The 19,856-nt window shown below is 41.4% G+C and overlaps 1 protein-coding gene across 8 annotated transcripts in view; it reads right to left on the minus strand.

Moving 5' to 3' along the window:
• ADCY7 (adenylate cyclase 7) overlaps positions 1–19,856 on the minus strand; it is a 124,436-nt gene that overhangs the window by 27,359 nt on the left and 77,221 nt on the right. For all 8 annotated transcript variants that reach the window (XM_020985151.2, XM_020985149.2, XM_078150077.1 and 5 more), the window contains 4 exons: positions 16,169–16,280; positions 15,833–15,960; positions 14,495–14,653; positions 13,416–13,548 (listed from right to left, as the gene is read on the minus strand). In XM_020985151.2, coding sequence (XP_020840810.1) covers positions 13,416–13,548; positions 14,495–14,653; positions 15,833–15,960; positions 16,169–16,280 — 532 coding nt within the window. The remainder of the gene's footprint in view (positions 1–13,415; positions 13,549–14,494; positions 14,654–15,832; positions 15,961–16,168; positions 16,281–19,856) is intronic.

The following is a 19,856-nucleotide window of genomic DNA, read 5'->3' on the forward strand; positions in this document are numbered from 1 at the left end:
CCTGGAGTCAGGAGGACCTGAGTTCAAATCCAGCCTTAGACACATAACACTTACTAGCTGTGTGACCCTGGGCAAGTCACTTAACCCCATTGCCTAGCCAAAAAAAAAAAAAGATTACAAGTCAATCCCCAACTGATAAATGGTCAAAGGATGTGAACAGGCAATTATCAGATGAAGAAATTAAAGCTATCTATAGCCATATGAAAAAATGCTTTAAATCAGTATTGATTAGAGAAATGCATATCAAAATGACTCTGAGGTACCACATCACACCTATCAGATTAGCTAACATGACAAAACAGGAAAATTATAAATGTTGCAGAAGATGTGGGAAAATTGGAACACTAATGCATTGATGGTGGAGTTGTGAACTGATCCAACCATTTTGGAGAGCAATTTGGAACTGTGCCCAAAACCCAGCAATAGCACTTCTAGGGCTATATCTCAAAGAGATAATAAAAAATAGAGTAAGGACCCACATGTACAAAAATATTTATTTTTATTGCGGTGGCAAAGAATTGGAAATTGAGGGAATGCCCATCAACTGGGGAATGGCTGAACAAGTTGTGACATATGAATGTAATGGAATACTATTTTGCTATAAGAAATGATGAACAGGCTGACTTCAGAAAAACCTGGAAAGACCTGTATGGACTGATGCTGAGTGAAGTGAGCAGAACCAGAGGAACATTGTACACAGTAACAGTCATGTTGTGCGATGACTAACTTTGATAGACTTAGCTCTTCTCAGGAATACAAGGATCCAAGAAAATGCCAAAGGACTCATGATGGAAAATTCTGTCCACATCCAGAAAAAAAAAAACAGCTGTGGAGTCTGAATGTAGATCAAAGCATATTATTTGCTCTCTCTCTTTTTCCTTTTGTTTGTTTCTTCTTTCTTGTGGTTTCTCCCACTGGTTCTAATTCTTTACAACATGACTAATAAAACTGCACACCATCTTGGGGTGGGGGGAGGGGAGAGGTGGGGAGAAAATTTGGAACTCAAAATCTTATAGAAATGAATGTTGAAAACTAAAAATAAAAAAATTAATTTAAAAAGAAAAAGAAGAAGACTATAGTACTCAATAGTGCAGGCATGAGGTGATGAGAACCTGCATGTGAAGGTGGTGGCTGTGTGAGTGAAGAGAAGGCAACATTGGATAATTATAAAGTATCTGCAATAATAATATTATTAATACCTTATATCTTTCCAGTTTAGAAAGCATTTTCATATACAATAACACATTTGATCCTCAAAAAAAAAGGCAGAGCAGGGATTATCATCCCTATTTTACTAATAAAGAAACTGAGGCTTAGGGAGGTTAAGGAGCCCTATGGGTTCAAATTTGAGCAAATCACTTAATCTTACTACAACTCCAAAGGACTCATGATGGGAGATGCTATCCACATCCAGAGGAAGAACTATGGAGTCTGAATGCAGATCAATGCATAATATTTGCTCTTTTTTTGTTGTTTTTTATTTCTCGTGGTTTTTCTCTTTTGTTCTGATTCTTCCTTCACAACATGACTAATGGGGAAATACGTTTAAAATGACTATACATGTATAACCTATATCAGATTGCTTACCATCTCAGGGAGGGGTGAAGGGAAGGAGGGAGAAAGAAAAATTTGGAACTCAGTTCAACAACGAATGTTGAAAACTACATTCACATGGAACTGGAAAAAATAAAATACTATTACGTGAGGGGGGGAAGAGGGGAAAAAGAATTTTATCATTATTAGGGCAGTTAGAAGGAGTCTACTATGCAAAGGGCATAAGTATGAGTTGATTATGTTGGAATCCTCTCCAAAAATAATTAAATAAATGAAGGCATGATAAAGTACTGAAAAAAAGGGAGAAGGGAGAGGAAGAATGGCAAATTTTTCACATGAAAGTGGCATGTAAGGGAGAGCTTTTATAGTGGAGGGGAAAATGGGAGAGCAGAATCTACTACGCTTCAGCTAACGTAAAAAAGGCAGGTGTAGCAATAATGATTTCAGACAAAGTAAAAGCAAAAACAGACCTAATTAAAAGGGAAAATCAGGGAAACTACATTTTACTAAAAGGTACCATAGACAATGAAGTAATATTTTTAAAAAATTTACAGGACATTTCCCTGATAAGTCCTCTTTTCTCAAATATATAGGAACTGAGTCAAATTTATAAAAATGAGCCATTCCCCAAGTTATCAGCTGTCAAGGGATATAAATAAGTAGTTTTCAGAAGAAGAAATCAAACCCATCTACAGTCATATGAAAAAAAATGCTCTAAATCACTATTAAGTAGAGAAATTCCAATTAAAACAACTCTGAGGTACCACCTCACACCTACCAGAAATGACAGTGCTGGAAAGTAGATATCCTAATAAACTGTTGGTTGAGTTATGAATTGGTCCAACCATTCTAGAGAATAAATTGAAACTATGGTCAAAAGGTTATAAAACTGTGTATATACCCTTTGATCCAGCAATACCACAACTAGGTTTGTACCTCAAAGAGATCAAAGGAAAAGGAAAAGGACCTAAATATACAAAAATATTTATAGCAGCTCTTTTTGTGGTGGCAAAGAATTGGAAATTGAGAGGATGCTCATTAACTGGGGAGTAGCTGAACAAGTTGCAGCATATCATTGTGATGAAGTACTATTGTACTGTAAGAAATGACAAAAGGGGTGGTTTCAGAAAAACATGGCAAAATCTGTATGAATTGATGCAAAGTGAAGTGAGAAGAACCAAAAGATTACTGTGCACAGTAACAGCAATATTGTAATGATGATCAACTGTGAAAGACTCAGCTAGGCTAATCCAATATAATGAGGCAAGACAATTTCAAAGGACTCATGGTGAAAAAAAAAATGCTGTCCATCTGAGAGAGAACTAATGAACTCTGAGTGCAAACTGAAGTATTTTTCTCCCTTTTTTAATTTTTGGGGGTTTTTTTGCAATTTGGTAAATACGGAAATATGTTTTGCATGATTTCACATGTATAACTGGATATCATTTTGCTTTCCTTCTCAGTGGGCATGGGAGGGCTGGGAAGGAGAGAATTTGGAACTCAAAATTTTAAAAGAATGTTCAAAACACATAAATGATTTTTTAAAAAAAAATAAATAACAAAGAAGAAAACATTCTGGAGAATTGGGAAAGTATCACAAGCTTGGAGAAGATCAAATGCTAATCTAATCTGTGAAAGGGAAATGTGGGAGTAAAAGGAGGAAAGGGAATAGAGTGGTATCTGCAGACTTTAGGCCAGTGAACTTGACTGATTCCTAACAAAATTCTAGGATATATTATTAAAGAGATTGGTTAGTGAATATATTGGGGGTGGGAGGGGATCGGGGATTACAACAGGCTAGCATGGCTTCAGCAAAGAGGTCATTTCAGAATAACCTAATTTACTTTTCTTTTTTTTTTAAGGCAATTGGGGTTAAGTGACTTGCCCAGGGTCACACAGCTAGTAAGTGTCAAGTGCTTGGTCTGAGGCCAAATTTGAACTCAGGTCCTCCTGACTTCAGGGCCGGTGCTCTATCCACTGTGCCACCTAGCTGCCCCTCTGATTTACTTTTCTGACAGAGTTACCAAACTGGTAGGTCAGAAGTATGCTCTAAAGTTTACCTAGATTTCAGCAAAGAATTTTTTTGTTTGTGTGTTTGTTTTTGCTTTTTGTGAGGCAACTGGGGTTAAGTAACTTGCCCAGCTAGTAAGTGTCAAGTGTCTGAGGCCGCATTTGAACTCAGGTCCTCCTGACTCCAAGGCCAGAGTTCTATCCACTGCACCACCTAGCTGTCCCCCAGCAAAGCATTTTACAAAATCTCACATGCCATTTTTGGACACAATAGAAATGTGAGCCACAGTAATGTAGTTAAAGCAAAATCAAGATGGCAAAGTAATAGGAAGCCATATAGCCTAGCTCCCCACTATACCTCCTCTTCAATGATATAGAAAACACACCAATTCTGATCAGGAAAGTCCAGGGAAAGTGACAGTACACCATTTATCCAGCCCTAGGCAGCTTAGGGAGAAAGACAGAGAGGTCTGTGGACACTGAGGATGGGCTCTGGACAGAAGCACACAGTCTGCTCCTGGAAGGAGCATTTCAGGGTCAGGGACTGAAAGAGGGTGGAGACAGAATACCAGGACAGGAAGCACCAGGGCGGAAAAAGAGCTCGGGGGATCCCTCAAATGCTGCTGGGTACAGGGGACGGGTACCACCTGACAGCTTTGTTACCCAGCACCCAGTTGTGGGTCACAGATTCAGGGCAGAAAGAAACAATTTTGAATGTTGGCCTTATCTGTATACTGAGAAAAGAACACATTCCAGAAATATAACTATGTGTTGTGACCCCAGGAGCCGAGAGGTGACTCATTTCTAGCCTGCAGCCTAGCACCTAAGCCTGTGATAAAATAACAAAGGCAGGAATCCTAAACCAAAGAGGAGCTAGCAATTCGGGTGCTGACTGTGACCAAGTCCAGCAGCTGTCTACCAAAACTCTCAGCAACAAGCCAACAGACCCAAACCTGTTTTTAGGAACTCACAGAGGGTCAGACCAAGAGAGCGGTGAGCAGATTCCAACCCAGATCATACCACCTCCAGAACACTGAAAGTCTGTAGGCACCCATCCTGACCCGTGAAAGCAGCAGAAGGACATAAGAGCCATAAAAGCTCAAGTCAGACATTCCCCCCAAGAAGTGCAGACTAACATCAAGTCCACAATCAAGAAAGAGACTGGAAGAATGAGCAAACAAAAAAAGGGACCCAGTCATAAAGAGTAACTATGGTTACAAGAAAGCTCAAAAAAAAAAAAGCTAACAAGACACAAACAGAGAAGATAATGACTTGCAAACATCGATAAGCAAAGTCCCAAAGATAAATACAGCGTAGACACAAGTGCAATAAGAATTCCTAGAAGAGTTAAGTAAAGAGTTTGGGTTTTTATTATTATTATTATTATTATTATTATTATTATTATTATTATTTTAAAACTAAATGAAAGTGGTAGAGGAAAAAATAGGAAAAGAAGTGAGAGCTAGAGAAAAAATATATGACAAAAATAATTAATAGCTTAGAAAAAGTGGTACAAAACCTTACTGAAGAAAAGAAATCCTTGAAAATTAGAACTGGCCAAATGGAAGCTAATGATTCCATGAAACATCAAAAAATAACAAAACAGAGTCAAAAGTCTGAAAAAAAAATAGAAGAAAATGTGAAATATAGAAAAAAAGACCAACTGCCCTAGAAAATGGATCAAAGAGGGACAATTTAAGAATCACTGAACTACCTAAAAGACACGAACAAAAAAAGAGCCTTGACATCATACTTTAAGAAATCATAAAAGAAAACTGCGCAGATATCTTTGACCCAAAGAGCAAAGCAGAAACTAAAAGAATAGTTACCTCCTGAAACCCCAAAATAAAAATTCTCAGGAATATTATAACCAAAATCCAGAGCCCCCAAATCAAAGAAAATATACTGCAAGCAGACAGAAAAAAGGAATTCAAGTACCAACAAGCAACAATTCTGATCACACAAGATTTAGCTGCCATCACTACAAGGAGCAAAGAGCTTTAAATATTCTATTCTAGAAAGCAAAGGACCCAGTATTACAACCAAGAATAAACTACCCAGCAAACAGAGTATAGTATAATCCTACAAGGGGGGGAAATGAGCCTTTAATAAAACAGAGGACTTTCAAACATTCCTGATGAAAAGACCAGAGCTGAGTAGAAAATCTGACATGGGAGTCAAGAGAAGCATGAGAAGGTAAACATGAGCAAGCAATCGTAAGGAACTAAACAAGGTTAAACTGTTTATAACCTTATATAGGTATATGCTACATGTAACCCCTCAGATTTCTATCATCATCAGGGGTCACAGAGGGAGCCTAATTAGACAGAGAACCTAGAAGTGATTCTGTTATGTTCTGATAATCTCAATAGAAGAATGGAAAGGGTAAAAAAGAGGAACACACTGGGAGAGGGGAAAAGGAGAAGAATGGAAGACTTATTTCACATGAATGAGGTGCACAAGGTAAAATTTATATAAGGAAGCAACAGCGGGAGAGGAGTAGCAACACTCGCATGTCACTATCATATGAAATGGTTGATAGAGGAAAAAATACACATACACACAGCTGGTAACAGCAATACATCTTACCCTACAGGGAAAGAGGAGAAAAAAGGAGTTAAGGAAAAGGAGGAAAAGAAGTAGAGTAGAATAAGGGAGGCATCAGTCAAAAGCCAAACAGACTCTTAAAGAGGAGATGGAGGGAAAAAGGAAAGGTATATGAAAATAGCACGGACAGAAACATACAACAATCATAACTGCGAATGTAAATAGAATGAACTCACCCATAAAATGGAAGAGAATAGATTAGAAACCAGAATCCAACAGTATGTTGTTTACAAGAAACATACTTGAACGAGAAAGACATGCACAGAGTTCAAATAAAAGGGGAGGGAGGCTGGAGCATAATCTACTATGCTTCAGCTAAAGTTAAAAAAAAAAAAGGCAGAAGTAGCAATCATGCTCTCAAATAAAGCAAAAGCAAAAATAGTCCCAATTAAAAGAGATAAACAAGGAAACTACATTTTGGTAAAAGGTACCACAACCAATGAATTAATATTAATACTAACCATATACGCACCAAATGGCTTTTGCATTTAAATTCTTAAAAGAAAAGTTAAACAAATTACAGGGAAAAATAGTAAGTGAAATTATGATAGTGGAAACCTCAATTTGCCCCTTCTCAGACCTAGACATATTTAACATAGTAATATAATTAGATCAATTTGAAACCAGTTAAACTGACAGACTCAAAGAGTAATCATTAATAATTCAATGTCCACATAGAAGGACATTCCTAGTCGAGGGCCAGAAATCTATGCTTGGACTTGCTCTATTTAGCCTTTTTATTAATGACTTAGATAAGGGCACAGACAGTGTGCTCATCAGATATACAGATGACACAAAGCTGGAAGGAGTAACTAAAGTCTTAGGCTAGGTCATTGGGCCTAATCTAACAAGATTAAATTGAACTGGGATAAATGTAAAGTTTTATGCTTGGGTTCAAATAAACAACTTCACAAGTACAAAATAAGGGAGGAAGGACTGGGCAGCAATTTGTCTGAAAAGAATACTAAGAGTTTAGCTTAATGTGAATCAACAGTTGACATTACAGGCAGGAAAACTAAGGTAATCTTAGATTGCATTAAAAGAAGCATAGTGACCATCACTTGGAAAGTGATAGTTCTTCTGTACTCTGTTGTGATCAGAAAATAAATGAGGTATTATATTCAATGTTGGCAAGTTTTAGGAAGGAGACTGACAACCTAGAGTGTAACCATTAGGGTGAGCCAAATGAAGACCATACCATATGAAGATCACATGAAGGAAAAAGGAATGTTTAGCCTAGAGAACACTTGAGGATGGAGATGAGGGGGAAGACAGGAGAGCTGTCTTGAAGTATCTGAAGAGTTGCCATTCAAAGAGGGATTAGAATTGTTTAGTTTGGCACCAGAAGCCAGAACTTAGAGCAAAGATGAAAAGAGGCAAATTTAGGCTTAAGGTAATTAGGAACTTCCTAACAAGCAGAGCCATCTAAAAGCAGTGAGACTTGCCTTGGGAGATGACGGCTTCCCTGCCAGCAGAGGTCTTACACTGAAGGCTGGATGGCCACTTTCTGAGTACTCTGTAAATGGGACCTGTGTTCACAAGTAAAGAACAAATGGCCTTCCATCTCCGGAGTGAAACAATAAGTACCATGCAGTCTTGTATTCTCTGCATCACACCATTCAGCCAATTGTGTGACCACAAAGAAGTGACTGCCTATAGAATATTGTTTCTAAAAGCATGCCTTTCCCTTCTGATATTGTCATCAAATATACTTTCAAACCATGTTGGAAATGGTTCTCATAAAAATATTTTTGTAATGAAAAAGAAGCCACATGGGTTGGCAGTTACTGACATCTTATCAATCATCTAATAATAGCCATGATTTTTCAAAAACATTTAGCATCTTTTTTCCTTCCAGATATCTTTAGAATCAACTTCTCGGCAACATCAAAATTGTATTTCCTCCAGCATGGGTCTTTTCTGAGTATTCTTGGTCTGCTCCAGTCGTCCTTCGAGCTTTATTTTCTTTATTGCTATTTCTATTTTCCCACATAAGGGACTATGCAATAGCACTGTCATTGATAAAAAAAAAATAATTTGTTGTAGATGGGTTCTTTGTCTGCACTCCTCACTATTTTATGAGTCATGGATAGTGCAAATATTCTAAGCCAGTAAATCAGCACTTATTAATCACTTACTGTGGGCCAGTTACTATGCTAAGGGCTAGAGATTCAAAGAAAGGTAAAACTAGGGTCCCCGCCCTCTAGAAGCTCACATTCAAATGGAGAGGGTGGAGAAGGGGAAGCAACATGCAAATATATATACATACAAGATATATACAACGTAAATGAAAAGGTAATCTCAGAGGGAAGGAGCTAGTGGTAGGGAGGACCTGGAAGGGCTTCTTCCTCCAGAAGGTGGAATGTGAAAAGAAGTAGAGGATCCAAGAGGAAGAGGTGAGAAGGAATAGCATTCTAGGCCTGGGGAACAGCCAGACAAAGTGGAGAGGCAGGAGATGGCAGGTCCTGTCTGAGAGGCAGCAAGTAGACAAGAGGCTGGATCATATAGTACATGGAAGGAAATAATGTGAAAAGAAAACTGGAAAAGGCCAGTTTGTGAAAGGCTTTAAATGCCAAGAGCCTTTTATATTTGATCCTGGAGGTAACAGGGAGCCATTAGCATTTACTGAATAGGGAGTGGCAGGGTCAGACCTGTGCTTTAGGAAAGTCACCTTGGCAACTGAGAGGAGAATAGATTGGAATGGGGTTCTTGGTTCCATTTTACAGATTAGGAAGCTGAAGCTCATACAGGAGAAGTGACTCAACCCCACACTTCCTGATTCTAAAACCAAGACTCTATTACAACACAATAGGTCAAATTAGCCTCAACTAGTTGGTTATTACTGTATCAAATCAAGCCCTATTCTTTATGGTAGCAAAAACTTGGAAACAATATAATTGCTTACAACTGAGCAATGCCTTAACAAATTGTGACACAAGAACATTACAGAATATTAGTGCTCCATAAGAAACAAATATCAGAAATTCACACAAATTTGGAAGTTCTGCATATACAAACACACCATGTGTGTGTACACACGCGCACAAATATACACATACATATAGCATATTCCATATTATTTTCATATATGAAATTATATGTACATTTAATATATGTGATACAATTACACAGAGGAAAACAGGTGACCCAATGGATAAAGCACCAGAGTCAGGAAGACTCATCTCCATGAATTCTAGTATAGTCTCAGACACTTACTAGCTGTGTGACCCTGGACAAGTCACTTAACCTTGTTTGTCTGATTTCCTCATCTATTAAAGGAGCTGGAGAAGGAATGACAAACCACTCTAGTATCTTTGCCAAGAAAACCTCAAATTGGGTCATAAAGAGTTGGATATAACTAAAAAATGAGTAAACAACAACACAATTATACACATTATACATATATTATACAATTTATATATGTATACACACATACACATATAAACACAATGTGGAAAGGCAACCAAATTGATTAATTGTAATTAATAATCTTGGCACTGAAAAAAAGACAATGAAACACATTTCCTTCCTCTTAGTAGAGATGTGGGAGAATAAGGGTATAGAACAAGGAATACACTGTCAAACAATATTGTTTTGTCAGTCCCCATTGCTTAAGTCCATTTGCTTTGTGACAAAGGAGAGGTACATCCAAAAATTACTACGGCAAAAAAAAGCATCAATAAAACATTTAAAATATGATAATATTTTAAAGTTCAAGATAATAACTGCTTAGGGTAACAGCCTGATGATGGGAAGAGCAGTGGCTTGGGAGTCAGAACCCTGGGTTCCAGTCTTTGTTCTTCCATTCACTGAATATGACCTTAGGCAAATAATTTCCCCTCTCCAGGCCTCAGTTTCCACTTCTTATTAAAAACGAGAGGACTAGTCTAAACAATCTCTAAGGGTCCTTCCAGCTCTGACATTCAGAGATTTCCATCACTATTTGGGGGAGAAGGAAGCAGATAGTGCCTTCAGAATAAGACACAAAGGTCTGTGTCCCCATTTCCCAGTAGGGGTAACTAAGACCAGCTGAGCCCACAGATCCTTGGCTACAGTCCCAGGCATGTAGAAATGAGAAACTGGACGGTCTTGTTTTGATGCACCCAACTCATCTAAACACTTAACGGCTGGGTCTTTAAAGTAAACCTTAATGTGCCGCTGGGCCAGAGAGAGAGAGAGCTTGAAAACAGATTGACGACATTCTTGTCAGAGCCCCAAGAATGATTCACCAAAGCCACATACAGACTTGCTGGCCTCCTGTGTGGAAAATAATTCTGTTTGTCCAGGCGTGTGGCAGGGTAGGGGAAAAGCCCTCAACCCCAAACCATGTGAGAAGGACCCAGAGCAAGGCTGTTGCAAGAAGAAGGAAGATAAGGATAGGGTGTGAAAGCAGAAAAATCTAGGTCCTTTCCCAAACTCTGTCCTCCACATCATGGTATCAGGTCACATGCTTGACCTCACTGTCTGAGGAGATGACCAATCTTCCCTGGCCTGACTATGGGGACTCACTAGCAAAAATGTGACATCCTGACCCCAGCCCTTTGCAAGAGCAAAGTCCCTGAGACAAATAACACTTGCACAGGGACACAGGGGCAGACAATTTGAAGGGGGAACTGTTTCAAATGGAAATTTAAGAGCAGTAGCCAAAAAACAAGGCTCAGAGTTGAAACCACTGCCAGCCCCATGATTCCCCAGAACAAAGGCAGAAGGTCATGAAGGAAGCCAACGCCAACGAGCCAGATCAGTCAATCATCTTCAGAACCTCAGCCTCTGGGACAGCTCTGTGTCTCAGTGCATACTCCCTGCCCACCTACACTTCTGGTGCTGGAGAGAGTCCATCACACATAAGCACAACAGGATCACATATTTAGAACTGGAAAGACCTCGGAGTCCAACCCCGCATTTTACTGGTGAGAAACTAAGGCCCAGAGAATTTAAGTGACTTGCCTGAGGTCACACAAACAATAAAGTAGCAGAGGGATTTGAACCCAGTTCTTCTAACTCCAAATTCAGTGATCCTTCCACTGCATCAAGAGTCGCTATTTATTTAATTGAAATGATTTTGTATAGGGAATTAGGTGACTGGGGAGAATAACCGAAGATAACTGGAGGCATTGAGCCCAGGGAATGACAATTTCCTACAGGCCCAGCTCAAGTCTCATTTACTCCAGCTTCATATACTCAACCCCTATAACACTCCTATGGAACCCACACTATGTAACAGCCCTGAATTACATACCATCTTATTTTTCATGCTGCTCTTTCATGTGTGTTCACTTTATTTCCTTTGCCACACTTTGGGCAGGGTCTGTGCCTTATATGGCACTGTCTCCCCCACAATAGCAAACATGATAGATATACAGTAGCTATTGGATGGCATAAGAGCACTGAATTTTAAGTCAAGAGACTTGGATTCAAATCTTGACTTCTACCTGTGGAACTCTGTGACAAGTCATTTTCCTTTGACCTCTGGTTTCTCATTTGTAAAATGGAGGGGACTTCATCTCTATGGTCTCACTCAAGTCTGAAAACATAAAGAACCCTTCAGTAAGCATTCATCAATGGTTTTACTGGTTAAAAAAGAAAAATATTCAATGGATAGACAATGGATTAGAGAGGGTAAACTACTACAAAAAATCTTAATTGTGCTGAGACATCTATTATTCTTAAAAAGAAGTGCTGGGGTTGAATTCAGAGAATCTGGGTTCAAATCCCAGCTCTGCTCCCTACTACCTATAGGTAGTCTTTTCTCTAATCTGGGCTCAGTATTAGAGTAAAATGAGGGTGTTGGACTTATCAATTGCTAGAGTTACAGCCAGTGCCAGATCCATGGCTCCTATAAGTTGCATGAGAAAACATAACTGGAAAACAACAAATGAAACAGGAGTTGGGCTGGAAACTCCATTTCCTGCTCATTTATAAGCCTGGCAGAGACTTGCTTAAAAGAAAAGACTCCACTGAGGAATCTGAGGTCCATCTGACTACACAAGAGAAAGGAAAAAGGAGATGGAGAGAGACACGAGGGAAAACTGAGACAGGCCAAGGCGGATGGTAAAGAGATCTGTCTGCCCACCAATTGCTGGAACCCTTCTCCCCTTGCTTCAGAACTGAACCGCCTAGGGGGGTGTACCCTTCGTTGGCAAAAGCCTACTTGAAGGGGGAGCTCTCTGGAGCCTGAGACAAATGGACACACTCTCCCTCCTATATCTTCTCTCCCTCACTCCCCACCCCACCCCCTCTGTCTCTGTCTCTGTCTCTCATATATACACACACTCATATACACACTCTTATCTCACACACACTCTCATACTTTCTCATACTCATTACTCTCTCTCTCTCATATATACACAGTCACATACATACTCTAACATACACTTTCTTTCATACTCAATACATACTCTCACACACTTACACACACACACACACACACACATACATGCACACTCTCTCTCATACATACACACTCATATACATACTCCACCTAACACACACTCTCTCATACTCTTTCATACTCAATACACATTCTCACACACTTTCACTCTCTCTCTCTCTCTCTCAGCTTCTCTCCCTCCCTCCCTCATGCATACACACACTCATATACACACTCTCTCACACTCTCTCATACTCAATACAGTCTCACACACTCTCTTTCACACACACACATTTTTTTTTCTCTCTCTCTCTGTCTTTCTCTCCTTCCAACACTACCAGCATTTTTTACTGCTCTGATTCCTTCCCCCACACTGGCCTTTTCAAAGAGCCCCAAAGGCAGGAACCCTCCTCCCTGCTACCCTTTGCATTCCACTGCCTTTCCTTCTATTGGCACTTCCTTTTGTGTCTCTGTTATGCACTTATCATGTGACGTGTATTCGCAGTTATACATGGTTGGGTTTTAACCTCCTCCTACTAAACTCCAACCAGTTACAGACTCTCTCTTTTGAGTTCTGGATCACTACCAGCACCCAGCCTGGGGCTCTGCCCACAGCAGGTGTTTTATAAATGGTGTGTCTATCGAACTGTACGATTGTGACTCACAAATTTTCAAGGCCAAGCAAGCCAGTAAAAGAAGCAGGGAAGTGAAATGGGAGATACCCCAGGCTCTGGAAATGGCCAGAAGCGCTTTGAGACAGACACTGCTGTACAATAGCAGGACACACACATCAGTATGGTCCTGGTAGACCCATACATTCTCCCACACACATACACCAAAGACTCCTAAGAACAGAAGAAGGAACTGAACATACCCGAGGGTCTATAACCAGGTAGGTCTGAATGTTCATCTCCTTCAGGTAGGGGTCTCTCTGCTGTCCATTCCCCTCCTCCACTTCATATGCTTTGTCCAAATGGTTTAATGTGGCTTCAGTGATGTGCACCCGGCTGTAGAGAAGAATGTGGAAAAAAAAAGGAATTCAAGCCATATGTGCTCAAAAACCTCCAAGGAGGGTCTCTCAACCTAATTTAGTCACCCTGAGCTTCTCTGGTGCCAGGGAAGCTACAGGTGTTCAGATCCATGTCCCTATGCCCCTGCCGCTACCACACACATGCTTTATTTGTAAGGAAAAGGTATACCTTGATGGATTGCGGTAAGAATTTGGGGAAGGAAGGAAGGAAGGAAGGAAGGAAGGAAGGAAGGAAGGAAGGAAGGAAGGAAGGAAGGAAGGAAGGAAGGAAGGAAGGAAGGAAGGAAGGAAGGAAGGAAGGAAGGAAGGAAGGAAGGAAAGGAGGGAGGGAGGGAGGGAGGGAGGGAAGAGAAGAGAGAAGAGAGGGTGGGTGGGGAGGAGAGTCAGACAGTCATAAGATCTCATTCATTCTCCTGCCTCTAGAAAAGACCACATCCTGTGCCACCCTAATTTGACGGCTATGGGATCACAGAATGCCAAAGCTGGAAAGGACCTTAGAGATCATTTAGTCCAATCCTTTCATTTTCCAAAAGGGGAAACAAGTCAGGTCATGAAAAGACTGTCACTGCCACCAAAGAAGGAAATTATTTATCCTCTGTCCATTACACCTAGCAATAGGAGTCCTCTTACTGGGGCTGATTTAGAATCATGGAATCAGGCACATACCATGTCAGCATTGGAAAGGACATCAGAGATCATTTGATCCAAACCATTTTAAAGAGGAAAGAGGAAAAAGTTGACATTGGCCAATAGCAAGAAGTCAGAGCTCTCATCACTGAACTGTATCTTCAAATTCAGAGCAAAAGACAAATGAGTTGGTAGCCAAGCAAAACCTCCAAGAGCTGAGGGATACCAAGACTATGAGAACAAGGAGGAAGTGAAGTCTAAACCCCTCACTCTCTTTACCTACAGATGATTCTTACCCAGGAACCCCAGCTGACTCCATCCGGTTGGCCAAGGAGACATCATGGGACCACACATCATACTGCCACTTTCGAAGGCCAATGACCCCACAGAGCACATTTCCAGAGTGGATGCCCACTCTCATGTTGATGTCTACACCTGTGGCTTCTCTCACTTGCCTGTGGACAACAGGGAAATGTCAGGACCTCCCGAGAAACAGCAAAGCCCCAACCACTTCAAATCACTCAGGATCTACCATCCTAGATGGTATCCAACTAAGAAATTCAGCTACCTCATGAATAAGCTTTTTTTTCCCTTAGAAAGTCCTGCACTGCCAACCCAGGGATAGGCACAGTTGAAGAGAAATAAGACACAGTCCATACCCTTTGGGAGTTCACAGTCTTGTAGATTAGACAAAATTGATACACAGTGCAACTAAGGAAGAATACAAGACAATAGAATCAAAGTGATGGTAGCAACTCCCTCCACCATTAAAGTCAGCTCTTCCTCTGCAACTTAAGAGTATTAGAGAATCACCAAGGACATTGAGATATGAAATAATTCACCCATGGTCATGCAGATAGTGTCAAAGAAAGAATGTGAATTTGAACTCAGGTCTCTGTGACTCCAAGGCTAGCTCTCTATCCCATGAGACATTAATAGGATAGGGATAGCCTATCCCATTAGGCCATCTCTCCTGGACCAAATGTAACAAAGTGCTAAATGTTTGCATACATAGAATAAATGCTACAGGAAAAAGAAAGGATCTCTGGGAGCGGAGATAGTCAAGGAAAGTTTTCTAGAAGAGGTAGGATTGGGGCTACGTCTTGAAATATGAACAGAATTGGAATAAGCTTAGAGAAAACCAAGGTAAGGAGAGGAATTATTATTACAACCAAAAGTACCAATTTTTTTTTTAGGCAATTGGGGTTAAGTGACTTGCCCAGGGTCACACAGCTAGTGAGTGTCAAGTGTTTAGTCTGAGGCCAGATCTGAACTCAGGTCCTCCTGACTTTAGGGCCGGTGCTCTATCCACTGTCCCACCCAGCTGCCCCTAAAAGTACTAATTTTGATATAGGCTCCCAAACTCGAGAGTCACACAGTTCTTCCTGCTGGCTGACCTCAGTCCATTCTGCTATAATTAAAGGAAACAATGCATGGCCTCGAGTTATTATTTCTATTCTCAGTCTCTGTGTTTTCTCATATCTCATGTGGAATCTCACATCTGCTCTGCACAAGCCTATTGGCTCTGCCTGAGACTTTGGAGCCAGAGAATCCCAGGGGAAGAGCAAGACAGATGACAAATGTCTTTGCTATCACAGCACCCTCCCTTCACCCTGTGTACCCCAAGTACCTACTTGATGGCTTCACACATATCAAGTCCCATCTTCACACAGTTCCTCGCATGATTTGGCAAAGACACTGGCAAGCCAGAAACACAGTAATAGCAGTCCCCCAAAATCTTGATCCTCATACACTCATTTTCCTGCAAAGTAAGTGACTTACTGAGGCTATGTAGCTAATTAGGGGACCCAAACAGGACCAGAACCCAATCTTCCTGAGCCCTCCTCCAAAGGTTCTTTTCACCACCCCAGAATAGGCTCTCCTTAAATGTCAGCATTGGTGAAGGACACAGCATTACAAGTACAGGCTCAATCCACGCCCCACCCAGCACACCCGGGAGGCTGACTTACCTTGGCTATCTGGTCGAATTTTCCAAAGAGCTCATTCAGCATCACCACAAGCTCCTTAGGAGAACAGTCACTGGCCAGACGGGTAAAGCCCACGATGTCTGCATACAGGATGCTGCACAACCACAAAGCAGGCTTATGACCAGGCAGCCACTAACACGGCCCCAAGTCCTCCACATGAAACGTTCAATGGCCACACTGTCAGTACTTCACATAACTGTCAGTGTACAGACAGGGGACTGACAGGCATGGACACACAGATGACAAATATATGTCAGCAAACATGACTGGGAGCCTCATAGCTCAGACTCCACTAAGGGTGCATGGTTCCTCCAAAGAAAATTTTAGCAGCTCCAAACCTGTTTCCAAGTGTCAAATATACTTGACTCTGAATTCTCTATTAATGAAGGGCATCAGGGGCCAGGTCATCTAGAAATCTTATGATCAGCTTTAGAGTGAAGAAGAACCTTAGCGGTCATCAAAGTCCAGATCCGTCATTTTCTAGACGAGGACAGTGAGACCCAGGAAAATCATGAGCTGTCCAAAGTCATACAACTAGTAACAGAGATTCTAACTCTGGCCTGGTGACTTGAAATTCATCACCTTTCCCATTATACATGGCCCCATTTCCATGTGGCTCCGGAGCATATAAAAGGCAGAATTGTGTGTAGGAAGCTGTTAGAATCATTCTTCAGGCTTTGGGTTTTTTGGTCTAAGCCTGTGATTTCATTCCACTGATGCAGATGGGCATCACCAGAGAGAGCTGCCCAGTTCTTTCTGACTACAAGAGCATCCATCTATTCACTAGGCTTCACTGCTCCTCATGTGCTTTGGCATGGATAATGCTAAAATTAATTTGTATCTCCCGAGCATAATGGGAATATCAAAAGAATAATGGAACAATGCCCAGAACAAACAGTAAGGGAATAAGTGACTCTATTTGCTGTAATTAATTCCCAGTCCTACCACCTCACTCCTCTTGTCTCCCCACCCCCAACCCAAGTGGCCCCCCCTCCCCACGCAGCAGAAGCTGGTTTCCAGATATAGATCTGGGCTCTACTGCTTTTGCTTCTCCTGACAGACAGATGAAGTACTCCAAGCTTGGTAGAAATGGTCATCATCTTTCTGGAGTCCCCAACAAATTCAATTCCACAAACATTTACCAAAGATCTATTTTAGAATGCTCAAGACATTGTATTTGGTGCTAGGCATACAGTGACAGAAAAGACAGAGTCCTTTTTCCTCTAATAGTAATACTAACAATATAAAAAATACTAATAACAATAGCAATTATCCTTATTATCATTAATAAATAACATTTATACTTTAAAGTTTATAAAGCACTTCACATGTTATCTTTACAACAATCCTGGGAAGTAGGTACTTTTACATTATCCCCATTTTATAGATGAGGAAAGTGAGTCTTAGAGAAGTTAAGTGACTTGCCCAGGGTAAGTGTCTGAGGCAGGATCTGAACCCAGGGCTTCCTCACTCTAAGTCCTCCCTCCCCATTTCCACTATGCTACCTAGTTGCCTCAAAAAACTTTTAAGCTAATGAAAGGATATAAGTACAAAAATAACTACAATACAAGAGAGAATGCAATAAACACAAAGGACAGATGGAAGCAAAGTGCTATGAGACATCTGAGAAGGAAGCAATCACTTTCAGCTTCAAGGAAGACGTCACGGAGGAGTCAGCATCTGAGCTGGGCCTTGAAGGAAGTGAGGGACTACAATGGAGGGAGATGAACAGAGGAGTCCATTCAGGGGAAAGTGTGAGCAAAAGGCTCAAAGATCTGAGTGGGCAGGAGGAGACCAGGGAGCAGCTCTGGGGAAGAGATAAGAGTGGCCAGGAGGAGGACGGGCCAGCTCTGGAGCACAGAGGGGAGAGGGCAGGAGCAGGTGGAGAACATCCACTTTGGCTATGACAGAAAGCACATGAAGGAGAAAAAGTGAGGGTGAGGTGAATGAGAGTCAGATTATAGAGGGCCACAAATATCAGGCTTGGAGGTCAAAGGAGAAAGCAGGTTTGTAGGAACATGATGGACTGCAGACACTTCCCCAATACCCTCATGGAGGGAAGGATAAAACCCCTCAGTCATGTGCCCTGACTACACGTTCCCATCTCCCAGGCCCCTGGGCCCATCACCAGGAAGAAGGGGCAGCAGGAACCAAAGAACAGGGCCCTGGCTTTCCCTCTCCTGCTTCTCGAGGAGCCGGCTGCCACCATGAACGCCACTGCAACCATCAGAACCAGCAAGTTCATGGCAAACAGACTTCTTCAGCGTAAACAGATGGTGACAGATGTCCTTCATCCTGCAAAGGCCACAGTGCCCAAGAATGGAAGTCGAGAAAAACTGGCCAAGAGTTATAAGACAACTCCAGACACCATTTTTGTCCTTGGATTCAGAACCCATTTTGGTAATGGCAAGACAATAGGCTTTGGCGTGATTTATGATTCCCTTGACGATGCAAAGAAAAATGAACCAGCCTAACCCCTCCAAATACTCATAAAAAATGGCTCTAAACAAATTCTGAAGCAGCAGAACCCACAAAAAGACAGAGTGAAACAAATTTCCAGCCCAAGACAACCTGGATGATTGATCAGAAAGGTGTATTGCGCCAGGCTGGGAGCAGAGCACAGCGCAGCATGGGCGCGCAGGCCACAGCAAACCTGGAGCAGGCCTCAGAGGACTGAATTGCAGGCAGCTGTGGAGGTTTCCAGACTCCACAATCTACGCATACCAAAGACAACTTAGAAGGTCAGTGGGAAAAGTCTGTTTCTGCAGTGCTGAGAGAGGAAGGCAGGGTCTCAGCTCTATTCCCCAAGAGCGTGGCCCTGGGGGGGGGGGAGCAGCTGCTTCCCGAGCTTCCAGCCCACAGACTGAGGGGGAATCCAGTGGCTGATCAGAGAGGGATTGCAGGGATCTCTTTGCCAGTGCCAAGGCAGGAATCTCTTGCTTTGCCCATGTTTGGATCTGGGTCACAGTTCTAGGCTGGGGTGAGGAGGAGCGCTGGCATGATGGAACTTGTAGTGGCTGTGAAGAGCAAACCCTCCTCACAGTTACAGGACAGAAAGAAGTACTTGTGGTCACAGGCCAGGAAAGGAGTAAACACCTCCCCTTATCATACCACCTTGGAAGAACTGAAAATTTACAGGTCCCTACAAGTATCTCTGAAAACAGCTACACAAACCCCTGAAGCTTGGGACAGTACACTCTCCACATTGGAAGCAGACTCTTACCTTAACAAAGAGTTTAAAACTCAAGTAATTGGCTGGGATCATGAGCAAGCAGCGCAAAAAGAGTCAGACTATATTATCTTACTTTGGTGAAAAAGAAGATCAAAATATACAACCAGAAGAAGACAACAAAGTCAAAGCTCCTACATCCAAAGCCTCCAAGAAAAATATGAATCAGTCCCAGGCCTTGGAAGAGCTCAAAAGGGATTTTGAGAAGCAAGTAAGGGAAGTAGAGGAAAAACTGGGAAGAGAAATGAGAGTGATGCAAGAAAATCATGAAAAACAAGTCAACAGCTTGCTAAAGGAGACCCAAAAAAATACTGAAGAAAATAACACCTTAAAAAATAGCCTAACCCAAATGGCAAAAGAGGTCCAAAAAGCCAATGAGGAGAAAATGCCCTAAAAAGAAAAATTGGCCAAATGGAAAAGGAAGTCCAAAAGATTACTGAA

This window comes from Phascolarctos cinereus, unplaced genomic scaffold (genome assembly GCF_003287225.1).
Source record: "Phascolarctos cinereus isolate Bilbo 61053 unplaced genomic scaffold, phaCin_HiC Scaffold_2;HRSCAF=192, whole genome shotgun sequence".
NCBI lineage: Eukaryota > Metazoa > Chordata > Mammalia > Diprotodontia > Phascolarctidae > Phascolarctos > Phascolarctos cinereus.